A 13,518-nucleotide genomic window follows, 5' to 3' on the forward strand; every position below is an offset into this window, starting at 1 on the left:
TCTGGATCGAGCACCTGCGACCTCTGACCCTAGAGGAGCTTATTGGAAAAGGAACCACAGAACCGGGCCCCGTCTCCGTAGTGCAGACACCTGGTGTGTGGCGTGTGGAGAGGGACAGCCTGGGAAGGGACCCACACCACTGTCTGCCCGGGGTGAGCCTGCCCTCAGCGACAGAGGCTGAGTCAGGTGAGAAGCACATCTTTCCAAACTCTACTCACAAAAGCCAAAATTCCAACCGTGACTGGCTCATTCAAGCCACAAACTGCGAGTCCAAAACCTTTAAACTACAAAACGAAATAAATAATCTGGTCTTTCTATTTCTAGTTCCCTCTTCCACAGCACGGCAGTTCCCAGCGTGTGCTCTGGAGAATTCTAGTCCAGAAAGCTGCTTTTTGGGAGAGGGGTGCCATCCTCTCTTAAGTTTGGGAATCAGTGTTATATTAGTAATGGTTCTTTCATTGAAATTTACAGAAACTAATTCCACCCAGCAAATAGGACAAAACAAGAGACTTTAATGTAAGGCTACAGGGCTACTTCATGGAACTGTTACAGCAGAAACGTGGTTGGGCCTGAGAAAGGTCCCAGGACTGGAAAATCCCCAGAATTTCCTCTCCATCCATTTTCTGTTTTTCTCTGCACGCTTACTCATTAGTGTCTCTCCAGATCTGCTTTCTTCCTTTGCTGGTTAACATGGTAGGAGCTCCTAATTTTGCATGTTCCAGGTGTGGAGAGTCTTGCTTTCTCTTGACCGGCTGAACTAGGGTCAGGTGGATATTCCTGAATCATTGGTTATAATTGGGTGGTGAGTGGGAGAGATCAGGATCCTCCAACATCAACGGTGCCAGTGGGGGCCCAGCCCCATGGATTAGGGAGTGGGGGCCGTCCCAACCAAAAGTGGTAATTAAGACTCGCGCAGACAGTCCATGATGTCTCTGTGATGTTCTAGCCCTCCGTTACTTCACATACCTGCATACTTGCTGCTTCCTCTGGAGAATCGTGGCAGCCACGAGAAGTCCTAGAGTCAAGGATTCTATTCAACGTCGCTGCATTCACTGCTTTCTGCATTCAGTGGATCATGGCGTTCACCCTTTTGGAAATGTAGCCATTATGACTCCATGAAACATAGTTTGGAAAATGATACCCCGAGGAACTGCGTTTAAACATCCAATTCGCAGTCAGACACGCATTTTGCCTTCCGCTTTGCGCTTCCGGAACCTCACAGGAGGAAGCAATTTGAAAGAACTGATAGTCCAATGATAGCCTCGCATTTCCTTAACAGTAGGGAGGGTCACGAAGGTCGCTTGATGGGTGATAATCGTATTGCAATTCTGTTTTTCAAAAGCGTCCTGTGTAGCACAGGGATGGGTTTCTTTGTGGGGATGGAAGAACTCTGTATCTTGATTGTGGCGGTAGCTACATGAATATGTACACATGACAAAGCCACACTGAACTCCTCCTCCTCCCCGGCATGTGTAAAAGCTGATAAAGTCTGCAGAAGGCTAGTTAGCAGTGTCCTACCGATGCCCGTGTCCTGGTTTTGATATTGAACTACAGCTACGTAAGATCTTACAGCTGGGACAGGCTGTGTGACGGGCACCCAGGACTTCTCTGTACTAGTTTTGCGACTTCCTGCATAGTCTCTGAGTATTTCAAAACAAAAAGTTAGAAAAAGCCACTTGATGGCTGTGAAAGAAACTAATTTCAGTTGAAAGCATGACATAGAAAGAACATTATAAAATTTCTGTGGCATAAAAGAGTCTTAAAGCCAAACAACTCACCCGCTGCATGTGCTCTGGCCCCTGAAAACCGGATGTTATATACCCCAGAGCCTTCGCCCGCTCTCGGTAAAGCCGGATCGCCTGGTCCACAGGAACTCTTAATTGGAACCAGTACTCCACTGTGCCGAAATCGGGGGTGTCTCCTTTAGTTCCTACAAGTCAGTGTGTAAGTCGCTGTTAAAACGGTCCCATAAATCAAAATGCGTACCAGTAAAGAACACATCAATGGTACTATACATTCAAGCTATAAATTTAATACTGAGTAAAATAATATATGACATGCACAAATGATGTGTGATTGGCAAATAACAGATGAAGAAAATAAAGTGACTTTTTCAAGTATGTGTTGCACCGTATGTTAAATATTATTTAAGAACCGTCAAACTATGTTTGAGGTCTTCCAATTTATACCATTTGAATCCTTCTGAAGTACAACAAAAAATCTAAGTATGGCCTCAAATATTCCACAGACGCTTTCTGACGTTCTTGACACTTTTTAAAAAACCAAGTTGCACTCAGTGTAGCCTGACAGATATAATATGAAACCTCAAAATTATAAATATATTCCACATGATAATTCAACTTACAGAAATCTTGGGCATCTTCCCATTCTACCATGTCACATGTATAGGCAAAAATGCCACATATGCCCGATACACACCGTATGTAATAGCCCCTTGTATGACTCGGCCCTGCACACACACATATTCCTTTCAACCTGGCAGCTCTGCATCTCTCTTGCTCTGTAAAGATTTCCCCTACGGCTCCTGGACACGGAAGAGTCTGCATGTGTCCCTCACAGGAAGGAAGACTGTGTCTTCATTAGGGCGCCTGACATAGCTGTCTGTCCACCAGTCGGTTCCCTATCACGCTGTAAGTTTCCGGAGGGCAGGGGCTGTGGTATCCACTGGTATGTTTCTACCAGAGGGACCGGGACATAGTGATTGAATAGATAATATTCTTATATAACTTTTCTTGAATATAACATATTATTAAAAATATTACCCCTAGTCTCTCCCACTTTATCAATGTATTCCTTGCTCATCAACATACAAACATGAATCAAATCTGCCATCATTTGAAAATTTGTCCTAAAATAAGAATATTAACGCATACACATATGCGTTTGTGTATGCATAAAATGTGGGGGGAAGAATTTGTAGCCTTTGGTGAGAAAACTCAAGGTGTCTGGGGGACAGGGTGGGAGACAGACATTTTATGGCCTAAACTTTTGTGCCTTTTGGATTTTCGAATTGTGTGAGTATATTACCTATGCAATCAATTGCTCAATCAATAAAATAAAATCCCTCCCCAGAACCTAAGTCCCCCTCCTCCCTTCTTGATATGTTTTCTTTACTCGGTGTCTAGGATGCTGGACACTGTGGGTTTGTCTCCTGCTTCACTGGCCACTCCCGGCCCTTCCTCTTCTTCCTGAGCCCTAAATTTCGGAGTTCCCAAGGCTCAGTCCTTCACCGTCCTCTCTTTTTTCTGTGCATTCACTCTCCAAGTGATATCATCTAGGCTCAAGGCTAAACATATATTCTATATGCTATGGCTCCCACTTTTCTGTCTGTGCCCCTGACCTTCAGCCTAGGGTCTCCCACCGCGCACGTGACATCCCCGCTCTGCTGTCTAGTAGGCAGGTGATTCTCAGCTCATTCAAATACAGCTCTCGACGCTCTTCCTCACACCTGTTCCTTTCCCAGGCCCATCCCAATAAGTCACCTCCCCGTTCTCGTGGCTGCCCCTGCCAGAGATCCTGGCCTCCGCTACTGCCCCCACGACTCCACATTCAACTGATAAGCAAGTCTTGAAGCAAGATGTACTCAAACACACACTTATAGCCACTTCTTACCCATACTTTCATCACCATCTTTTCACAGATTAACGCAAGAGCTGCCTGATGACGGTCCTATTTTCCCTCCTGGCCCACAGAGACTTTTCCTTCCTACAGCACCCAGGGTGCCTTTTTTTAAAACTCACATGTGATCATGTCACTTTCCTCCTCAAAATCCTCCATGGACTTTCATCATTCAGAAGGGAAAGAAATCAGATCCAAACGCTTCACCACGACCTGCAAGGTTCTCCCAGATGATGTGGCCCTGCCTGGCTTCAGCCTCACCTGGGCTCTAGCCCCTGGCCTTCCTGCTGGTCCTCCCTCAGGCCTCTGCACCTGCTGTTTATTCTGCCTGAAATGTCCCTCCCCGGGTCTGGGAGGAGTGGGTCTTTATTCAGGCCTTCACCAACGTCAGCCCGTGGGGAAGCCCTTCTCTGAATTAGCGACCTTCCAGCTCCCTCTCTGCCACTTGCCCTGATTATTTTTCATCACATCTGACGATACACGTCATACATTTGTTTTATGGCCTGTCTTCCCCTCTAGAAGGGAAGCTATACGAGGGCAGGGGCTTTGTCTGTCGTATTTACCATTTAGCACTATATTTCCCATACTCAGTAACAGTGATAACAAGGGACTCTCTTAAAAAAATATTTGATGAATGTACTACGGTTAATGTTTAACAAAACAAGGATATCAATATCATCAATGAACATTTTCACTTATAAGCTTTTAAAAAATTAGCAGTCACTGTACTGACATCATCAAGACACGTACAAGAGCCCCAACATCTGTGCGCAGGCAGCTCAGTTAGAGAATGTTGTCCTCACCCTAAAGAGACACCTTGAACCTGTAAAAGAAGACACTTAACGCAGAAGACCAAATCAGCATAGAAACCAACTTGGCGATTCACAGAGCCAAAGTTTATGAGATTGTACTTACCAACCAGCCTCGCTGTGCAAAATATCCGACCGCTTTTTTCTAGAATTTCATGGAATCTCAACTGACATGCTGCAATGGTTTCATAATCCGGGCCATACGCTTGGTGAACCTCAAGAGTGACAGTGTTCCTCTGAATATAGTGCAGAAATAAGTCATCGACATGAACCACGTACTGAGAGGTCAAGTTGTACTCCGGGTGGAGGCCTCGCACGATGGGAGTGGTCTGTAGTTCAAAGTCATAGAAAGCGTAGGTACAGAAAGTGACAGGCTCCTTATCCCCGGACGCCTGCAGGGCTTCGGAAGAAAAGGTGACTTTGTTGATATGGATCTCGAGGAGGTTCTGGCCTCGTTCTAAGAGGATGGTTTCATCAAATTCATCAACAGAGTCATCTGGCGTGATTTCTGGTTTAAACTTGTACTGTCTGGTGCCGTAGGCAATATCCTTTAATTGGGCTGCAAAAGAAGACACACGGTTTAGAGGTTTTAAAAATGTTGACCTATGAAGATGCAAACCGGCTTGGGAAGTGGTAGGAAGTCTCGGTGCTTTCTGTTAACAGCCTCCATCTTAAATGCTACGACGGTACGGTTTTCCCTGTAAATACTATTGCGTCCTACAGACATTCATCACTTGTTCTGACGTCACTTATAAAGCAGCAAAACCGCGACCTACGTGGTCATACACGCCGTCCCATGGGAAAGGAAAGAGGAAGAAAAGGCTTCTGAATGAACAGCGGAGGGAAGCGCCGGGCCCGCCCGCTCCTGTGCCACGGCTCCATCGTCTTCTCTCCTACAGAGTCCGGTTCTCTTTCCACAGGCCCCTCCCCTTGAGCCCACGGAGATGCGGGACGGGCAAAAGCAGGCTGACAGTTGTGAGTACGTGAAACACAGGCAATTACTGTGTTATTTCCCACATGCACAACTGTAAACTTACTTCTGCCCCACCCCGTACATACCTTCCCACTGTAATTCTGGGGAGTGACGGGTATGTTTGTCCTGAGTATGGGGATGGTTTCACAGGTGTATACACAGGCCCAGACTCACCAAATTGTAGACTTTAAATTATGGGGTTTAAGGTTATGGGAATTACACTTCTGTAAAAAAGATAATTTAAAAATAAAAATTCAGCTCTTTCTAGACACACATTTCCCTCCATGTTATACCCAGATTTCCAGAAGAGTAATGAATACTTGGGTCTCCAACTCCTCATCTAACGGACACTCTTCAACCTTCTGCAAACGGCACCTGCCTTACATTTCTCATGGAACTACTCACAAAAAGGCCGTCCGTTACCAGTTCACCGCTGGACTGCGCCGACCGGTCCTGGTGTGACTCGATTCCTTTGCGTCGCTGACCCCGAGGGCCACTTCCTCCGCTGGGGGCTCGGTCCCGTCTCTTCCCACCGCTCCCCTCCTTCTCGCCGGTTTCTTTCTCTGCTGGTTCACAGAGCTTCTGCTTCTACCCTCCTCTTGGTGCGTGTCCTCTCGTGGGTAAGCTCACCCCCTTTTATGGCTTTCTGCCGCCGGTATTTAATGGCTGGCCGAGCCCTCTATCCAGATATTCGGAGGCACATTCAGCTCAGTGCTCCCCAAACAGAAGGCATCATGTTCTCTTCCAGTCGTTTCTGGGCTCTGCACCTCAAGCGACGGCGTTAGCATTCGCCAAGATGCCTAAGTCAGGTACCTGGGTCGTCCTAGTTCCCTCTTGCCACGTCTGCAGGGTCCTACTCAGCACTGTTTCCGACGTCTCTGACAAGTTCGCCCCCGTCCTCTCTGTCTGCACCGACGCTGCCCTGCTTAGCTATCTGGTGTTTCTTACCTAGATGATCACGAGACGCACGCTGCTTCCTTCCTTTGTACCTGACTCATTCTCCCCAACCCTGAAGCGTCACCTCCGCAATGCGGTCCTGGGTATGTCCCTGGAAAAAATTCCTCAGTGGGTCTCCAGTTCAGGAAGGCTCCCACTCTGCAGGACGGCAGACACGGTCCTCACAATGGCTGATCCTGGGTCGCCATTCCATGGACCCACAGCGGTTTCCCAGGGGAACGACAGAGACTCCCCTGTAGGCCCTGCTGCCTGCCCCCCTCTCCTACCTGGGCTGCCTCCTACTGCTTTTACCCGGTGGGGAATCCGGTCCCATTCACCCATGCCCAGCCCAGTGTGGGGTCTTCCCCAGAAGCTGCAGGTATAGACAGGCACTCTTTCCTCAGTTCTTCCCCGGGACCGCTGGCATTTCCCGAGCTCCACACTCTTCACAGGAAAGTGTATCCACTTCCTTGCTCCCATCTCACGAGTTTGTTGAGGCTCCTGCCTGAGCTGCCTTCCCTGTTTGTCCCCTCCCCGCCCAGCACTTTGCCTAGGATGCGTTAGGAGCTCGAGCAGGTTTACGGATGGAATCAGTGAGTTCAGGGAACAGATGAAATATATTGGTAAAGATTTCCTAAGACTTGAAAGGAATGAAAATCCCAAACTCTGTGGCCTTGTTATTCTGGAAAATGCCGTTAAGCAAATTTTCATTGCATATTACTTAAGACGAAAGGAGCACACTGCTCTGACTGGCAAACCCTGATCCGTCCGATAGAGGTATTTCCTGAGCTCTTCCACGTACAGCGGTGGTTCTCAAAGCGTGGCCTGGGAACCCCCGAGGGTCCCTGAAACTGCCGTGAAGGTCTGTGAAATCAGAGCGATTTAAAACATAATACTAAGATATTATTTGCTTTTTTCATTTATATTCTCTCAGGAGTGTATAATGAAGTTTTCCAGAACCCACATGATATGTGATATCATAACGGATTCAATACAGAAGCACATATAAAAATGCAGCTGCTTCCTATTAAGCCAGACATTAAAAGAATTGCAAAAATGTTAAACAGTTTTAAAAAAATTAAAAATAGAATTAAACAATGTCACTCTGCTCGCTGCTTTTTGGTATAGAAGATTTTGCATTTTAAAAATAAATGCTGTAATTTATGTTAACACGTAATGGGTTTATTATTATTTAACATGCCTTAAAAAATTTGAAAAATTTCTCACTTTGAATTTCTAACATGATAAATAGCGTAAGTGTAGCCCACAGAAACCGAAGGCCTTTGGGACTCTCAGTCATTTCTAAGCGTAACGTTGCTGCTGGCACACATTGCTGAATTAAGCCTGGTGTGGCAAGGGACACGAAGGAGAGATGGCGTATTTCTGCCTGTAGAGCTGACATCGTGGTCACACAGAATGCGCCAGGCTCCAACAGGGAAGCGCCCGGTAACGGAATCCCCCAGCGCAGTCTGAGCGCACCAGAGGAACAGCGGCGGACGCAGAGGCAGTGCTTTCCAGGGGACGGTCTTGCCCTTGCACCTGAACTGCTTGTACTTATTTCTAAGCAGACAGAACCATGGGGAGCTCCCAGGAAGCTGCAAATGAAACAAGCCTCCCCCCACCCCACCCTTGCTAACGTCCGAAACCCACGGGGAAGACGTTTCCAGGCGACCAACGGAGAGGGGCCCTGGGATCCGGCTCCCCGGCCCGGGTCTGCACTGGGATCTGAAGTAGGGAAGGGTGCATCTTGGTGTCCGGGCGAGAGGCGGCCCATGTGGCAGAGACAAAGGCACGCCGATGGGGCCGAGCAGGACGCACCTGGCCAAGGGCGAGCGGGCTTGTTGGGCTGAGGCGCGTAGCTTCCTTAGGAGGGAAACCAGACGCGAGACTTTGTTTGCGAGCGACACCGAGTTCAAACAGCAGCGGCATGGAAAGGCTCAGAGAATAACAGCCCTCTCTCTGGTGAGTTATCATCAGTTACAAATCGGGAACAAAAGCCAGAGGGCAGAGCGAGGGACTGCGCGCACCCTACCTTCCAGCTTCTGGATGCGCGCGGCCCTGACGTCCAGGAGACGCGCGTAGTGCTCCACCCGAAGCGCGTGATCTTGTTGCAGACGCTCCATCTTCTGGGTCACCGCCTCTACTTCCCTCTAAAGAATGAGATGAGGTTCAAGACTCATGACTCATTCCGTTTTTGTTTTCCAAAGCACGTATGATTCAAGCATGTTAGTCTAGCTCCTGGAGATGCCAGCAGCTGCAAATCACTTTCCTGACCTCAAATAGCTTCTAGTTTACAAAATTAGGTGTAGGTCGGCTCATAAAATCAGAAGTGAAAGCAACAAAATCTGATCCCATCTGTGGTGGGCTCCTGGCTGCGGCAGGGCTTCAGAATACCTACAACCCATTTGCGGAGGGTGTTGATGCTAATAAAGAGGAGTTCACTGCCCCCATTTGCTCCTCTAAATCAGGGACTTCCACAATTGTTTGTTTTTAAACTACTTATTCTAAGTACTTAGGTATAAGGCGAACTTCTAGGCATGTAATAACACATGATCACAGGTTATAAAAGTCATACATGATACTGCTTGAGAAAAGAAAGTAAACCCCTGTAGAACATTCACAGGAAACACTCTCCCAGCTCAGTGTGCTACGTTACCTGATAATCTTTATTAATTTTATGTTGCATAATTAGCATGTTCCTCGTCTTTTCAAGTTCTTGCACCGTTTCTGCGTGAGTTGCTTGCAGCTCTTTCATGGAATGTTCTAGATCTTTATTAATGTTATTGTCTACTTTCTCTAAAAAGGAAAGGTCTCCATTTTTTTGTGATTTTTGAGCCTAAAACAAAACCATGTTTTATTATTGAAACAAGAGTTTCTAAAATGTAATCATGTGATTTAATACAGCAATAGCAAGGAAAAAATCATTAATTGAAAACAGATATATTTCCATTTTCCATCAGGAATAAAGTAGTCCTGGTATAGAAAATATATTTGGACAGACATTTGGAACAATTATAGAGAATTCAAAAAACAGTTTATTACTTCATGACATAAAAAAGAGATCATGTACATTTATTTCTATTTCTGTGCCTTCATTTGATTAAAATCTACACTGTGATGATCTCAAAGGAAATAAATGCATTTTCTCATGTCTTCCTGTAAACAACAGAGTATCCTAGAACTGGAAAGTATCTTCTGGTAACACTTATAATTCAATATTTTACTTAAAATAATAGTGTGTACAAGGTCTCTTAGGACAGGAATTATTGATTAGTTTTATAGTAAGGCATGTAAGAGTAAAATGTTTGTTATGGTTGGAGAAAGTGCTTTAACCAAAAGTTTTTAAGATCCATTCTAATGTAATTTTGATGTCGTTATGAAATATGTATGTGCTGTAACTAAATGTCACCTGACTGCTTTCCTGAATAATGCATTCCCCAAGTATAAGGGTTACAGATAAAGGTCTTCATTATGCTGGAACAGTTATATGTAGACATGAGATTCATGGTGATGTTCAGAAAGTTACCTTTATAAGCAGGAGAGCTTCACTCAATTCATCAGCATTAATATCACTCTCCTGCAAAAGACAGAGTGAGAACTCCCCATGAGATATTAATGGAAGGCCCGAGAAACACCCCAACTATGCAGATCACCCTCACGGGACATAAGCTGCCCAACACCGTGAAATAATAAACGAAGTCATACAGTTGTCTTTTTTCTCACTCTAATATAGTGTTTTTCTCTACGCATAAAATATTTGGCTCAAAATTTGGCGTTTCTTTCGTAAAGAAGGAAATGGTTCACCTGGCTGTAAAACTTCATGCGGTCCTTAAGCTCATCAAGTTGTTGCTTTTGTTCCAGGGAGCGCACCTGTAGTTCTCTGTTTTCTTGAATGAGTTTCTCATTTTGGTCTTAAAAAGAGAGTTGACACAATTAGAAAGGGATGCGAGGATGCGGGATACGAACACGTTTTAAATTGATGGAGCTCCTGATACGCAGCAAACCCTGTTCTGGGCAGAGAGGAAACGGAGCTGGCACCCCGACGGGGGCGGTGGGGAGTGAGGAGCGAGCGCACCCTCTCATGTGTCCACCATATGATTCACTGCTTATCAGAAACTTAAGACATACGTTTGCGGTATTAATATAAGGAAATTGCGGCCTCTGGGACTTCAAAGGAACATTCTATCTAAAACACTGAAGAAAAATACATTTCTAAATCTATGATTTTTACTTACTTATTAAGGGTCCTGAAAGGCATGCCAAAAAAAAAAAAAAAATTTTTTTTTTTTTTTTATCCTTTAGTTTTTTGAGTTCCCTGAATTTCCTTTTCCCAATTTAACAAAAAGACTTTTTAGTCCAACAAGGTAACTTCTCTGGCAATAACTGAAGCCATCATTTCAATCAGCTACACTTTTAACAAATAGGTTAAGATAGAAATGGATTCTGAACCAGTGCGTGACAATGTCAGTAACAGTTCCCGTGTGTTCTTTATGAGCTCATGCTGTTAATTAGGAGGACATGGGCCCCGAGCTAGCGCTATGAAACGGAGGTCGCTCTGTTTCCCTGGGCGCTCATTTGCCAGTACCCACAAACAGGGGCTTAGGGTCGAGCTACCGAAGACAATAAATCCATAAAGAGACTAATTTTTCACTCCCTGCATTAAACAGGCTTTCAACTTAGAAGAAGAAGAAGAAAAAAAAGCACAGTAGCTAGCTAACAAATCCGTTTTTTAGTCTCACGTGCTTACGTGCGCCCTTCAGCAGGGTTCAGTGCGGTGGACTAGCAGCCCCCTTTCTGGCTCCCTGGGGACTAGCTCTAGGCCATGTCATCCCAAGTGTCTCCCCTAATTTCACCCCACTCGCAACGATTTATGTTTGTCATAAGCCCTCAATGCAAGTCGCACATTTTTATTTCCTTTTCTTAAAAAAAAAAAACAAAAAAAAGAACCACATCTGCCAAGAATTCTTTACATGATGAGTACATTCAGTTGCACAGTGACTGTGTTTTATACAAAAATATGTTTCTGATGTTTATAATGCTTTCTGTTCCCAAGCTAGAAATACTACATGTAAGGAAAAGATGTAAAATACACAGCTGAGAAGACGTGGAATAATCGGGATATTTTTAATGTCACATACTTCCTGGCAAACCGAAAAGTAAAACAAGTAAACAAACTTGTGACTATAGGGTGTGCATAGACATCTTAATATCAGATATCTGATATTAATATTAGATATCTTTTCTTATTGATAAAAGGTTAAAGATTATCTTGGAGTATAAATTGCTAATATTTAATGAACAGAATGAAAAAATTTAAAATGTGGACAATACTTGGAAATTTTGAAGGTAAAGGTGAAATACTTGCTTTTCAACTAAAAATTAGGATTAATAATAAATATGAATTCTCATGAGATACACTTGCTCTTTGTTTAGAAAGAAGAATAAGAACATGGAAAGCTTCATTTTATGTTGATGAGGTGAAACCAGCAGCTAGACAGAATGAGCAGGTAAGAAGAAGGTAAATGCAGTCCACAGGGCCCGAGGGTGGCATCGTTTCCTTCTCTAGCCAGCAAAACGTCCAGGCACTCTGAGGGTGAGCCCGAGTGGAAAGGACAGGCCTGCTCCATGTTCATTTAGACAATTAAATGACAATTACATTAAACTACGCCCTAGTTTCCCTTTTGTTTCAATTCTGCAGAGCAGGGCCCTGAGAATGATATGCTAGTAAATATAACTAAACTTATTCCAATGTTTCTTCTTTTACTGATTTTTGTTTCAACAACTAGGTCCCCATATGTTCAAAACTGTGGCATTATTAATAAGGAAAGAACTCAATGGGAGAAGATATTACTGAATACCAGTAACTTTCTCTATTGAATTTTATGGAGAATTATTCACTATATTTTTGCTTTATTAAACTGTTTATTGGGAGACACTATAGTTCAAAGAGGAAATAGACTTGCAGAATTATAATATGAAAAATCAAAGTACTCTGTACAAGATGAAAAATAACCTTCTTTACCTTATGATTTGACAAAAAGCAGGTTAAACTAAACAGCATTTTATTCAAATGAGATAACATTTCACTCTTTTAAAATTATGTTCTTCAGGCACGCCATTAATAAGCAGAGTGCAGAGAACAATTCAACTAAACAATTTTCAGAACTCCTTTGTGTTAATATCTTCAGCTGTGATCAATATAACCATATGCATTATGCTGAATTATGCGTTTCAGCTAAAGATAGAAAGGAGCTTTCAAAAGCAGGCCCTTAAACACATGCAGTTAATTTAAGCATTAACCAAATGCAAACTGCATTTACATATCCTTCCCCCACGTATTCACACAATCTGAAACTAATTTGTACCTTGAATAAAGAGGTGAGTCTTCTCTAAAAATAATTTGCCAGTTAGATGAATGATTTCAAGAAGCCAGGGAAACATCTTCTGGCAAAGAACACTTGATACATGAAAAGGTAAATGTGTGAGGGGACTTCAAAGTAAAATCACACAATTTCAAAATCTGCTACACAAAAAGGAACTTTCTAAATATTGAAAGAGTCCCTTAAATAGGCAATTTCAATTTTTTGGTTTAGTGTTCCCCTGGAAAAAATAGTTAAAGGTTGCAATATTTTTCTTATAATCTATTGTAACATTTTCACAAAAAAACAAGAACTTAAATCATTAGACCTATACATTTCAGGTATTCAGGCAAAAATAACAGTTGCATTAAAAATAAAGGCTTAGTTCCAGTAATTTTTCCTTAGAAAAAAATGAATAAATATATAAAATTTGTTTAGAAATTTTTTATGATATTTAAAAACTAAAGCAATTTAAAAATTCATCAGGAGAAGACTGTTAAAAAATCTATGATACATTCTCACACCGAAAAACTATGACAACCATGACAGATCATGATGATGTGAATTCACACTCAAGGAATTATTTCATAATGTAAAAAAAAGCATGTTATAAAACTATATACATAGAGAAGACTCTAAAAGGACAGGCATAAAAATATCAATAGAGATTATCTTCAGTGCTGTCAAATTGAAGGATTAAAAATTTTTTTGTTTACTGGACTTTTTTTTTTATGGTGTACATGAGTTATTTTTATTATTCAGAAAATCCAAATGAGACATAAGAACCGATAAAAAGAGATGA

The 13,518-nt window shown here is 43.2% G+C and overlaps 1 protein-coding gene across 1 annotated transcript in view; it reads right to left on the reverse strand.

Annotated features, from left to right (window-relative positions):
- LOC149993956 (protein fantom-like) overlaps positions 1 to 13,518 on the reverse strand; it is a 30,155-nt gene that overhangs the window by 6,966 nt on the left and 9,671 nt on the right. Inside the window, exons 4-9 of the mRNA XM_090260940.1 lie at positions 10,162 to 10,268; positions 9,884 to 9,934; positions 9,014 to 9,193; positions 8,390 to 8,507; positions 4,555 to 5,007; positions 1,779 to 1,930 (exon numbers count right to left, since the gene is read on the reverse strand). Coding sequence (XP_090117066.1) covers positions 1,779 to 1,930; positions 4,555 to 5,007; positions 8,390 to 8,507; positions 9,014 to 9,193; positions 9,884 to 9,934; positions 10,162 to 10,268 — 1,061 coding nt within the window. The remainder of the gene's footprint in view (positions 1 to 1,778; positions 1,931 to 4,554; positions 5,008 to 8,389; positions 8,508 to 9,013; positions 9,194 to 9,883; positions 9,935 to 10,161; positions 10,269 to 13,518) is intronic.

This window comes from Furipterus horrens, unplaced genomic scaffold (genome assembly GCF_987537825.1).
Source record: "Furipterus horrens unplaced genomic scaffold, mFurHor1.1.pri manual_scaffold_13, whole genome shotgun sequence".
Lineage (NCBI taxonomy): Eukaryota > Metazoa > Chordata > Mammalia > Chiroptera > Furipteridae > Furipterus > Furipterus horrens.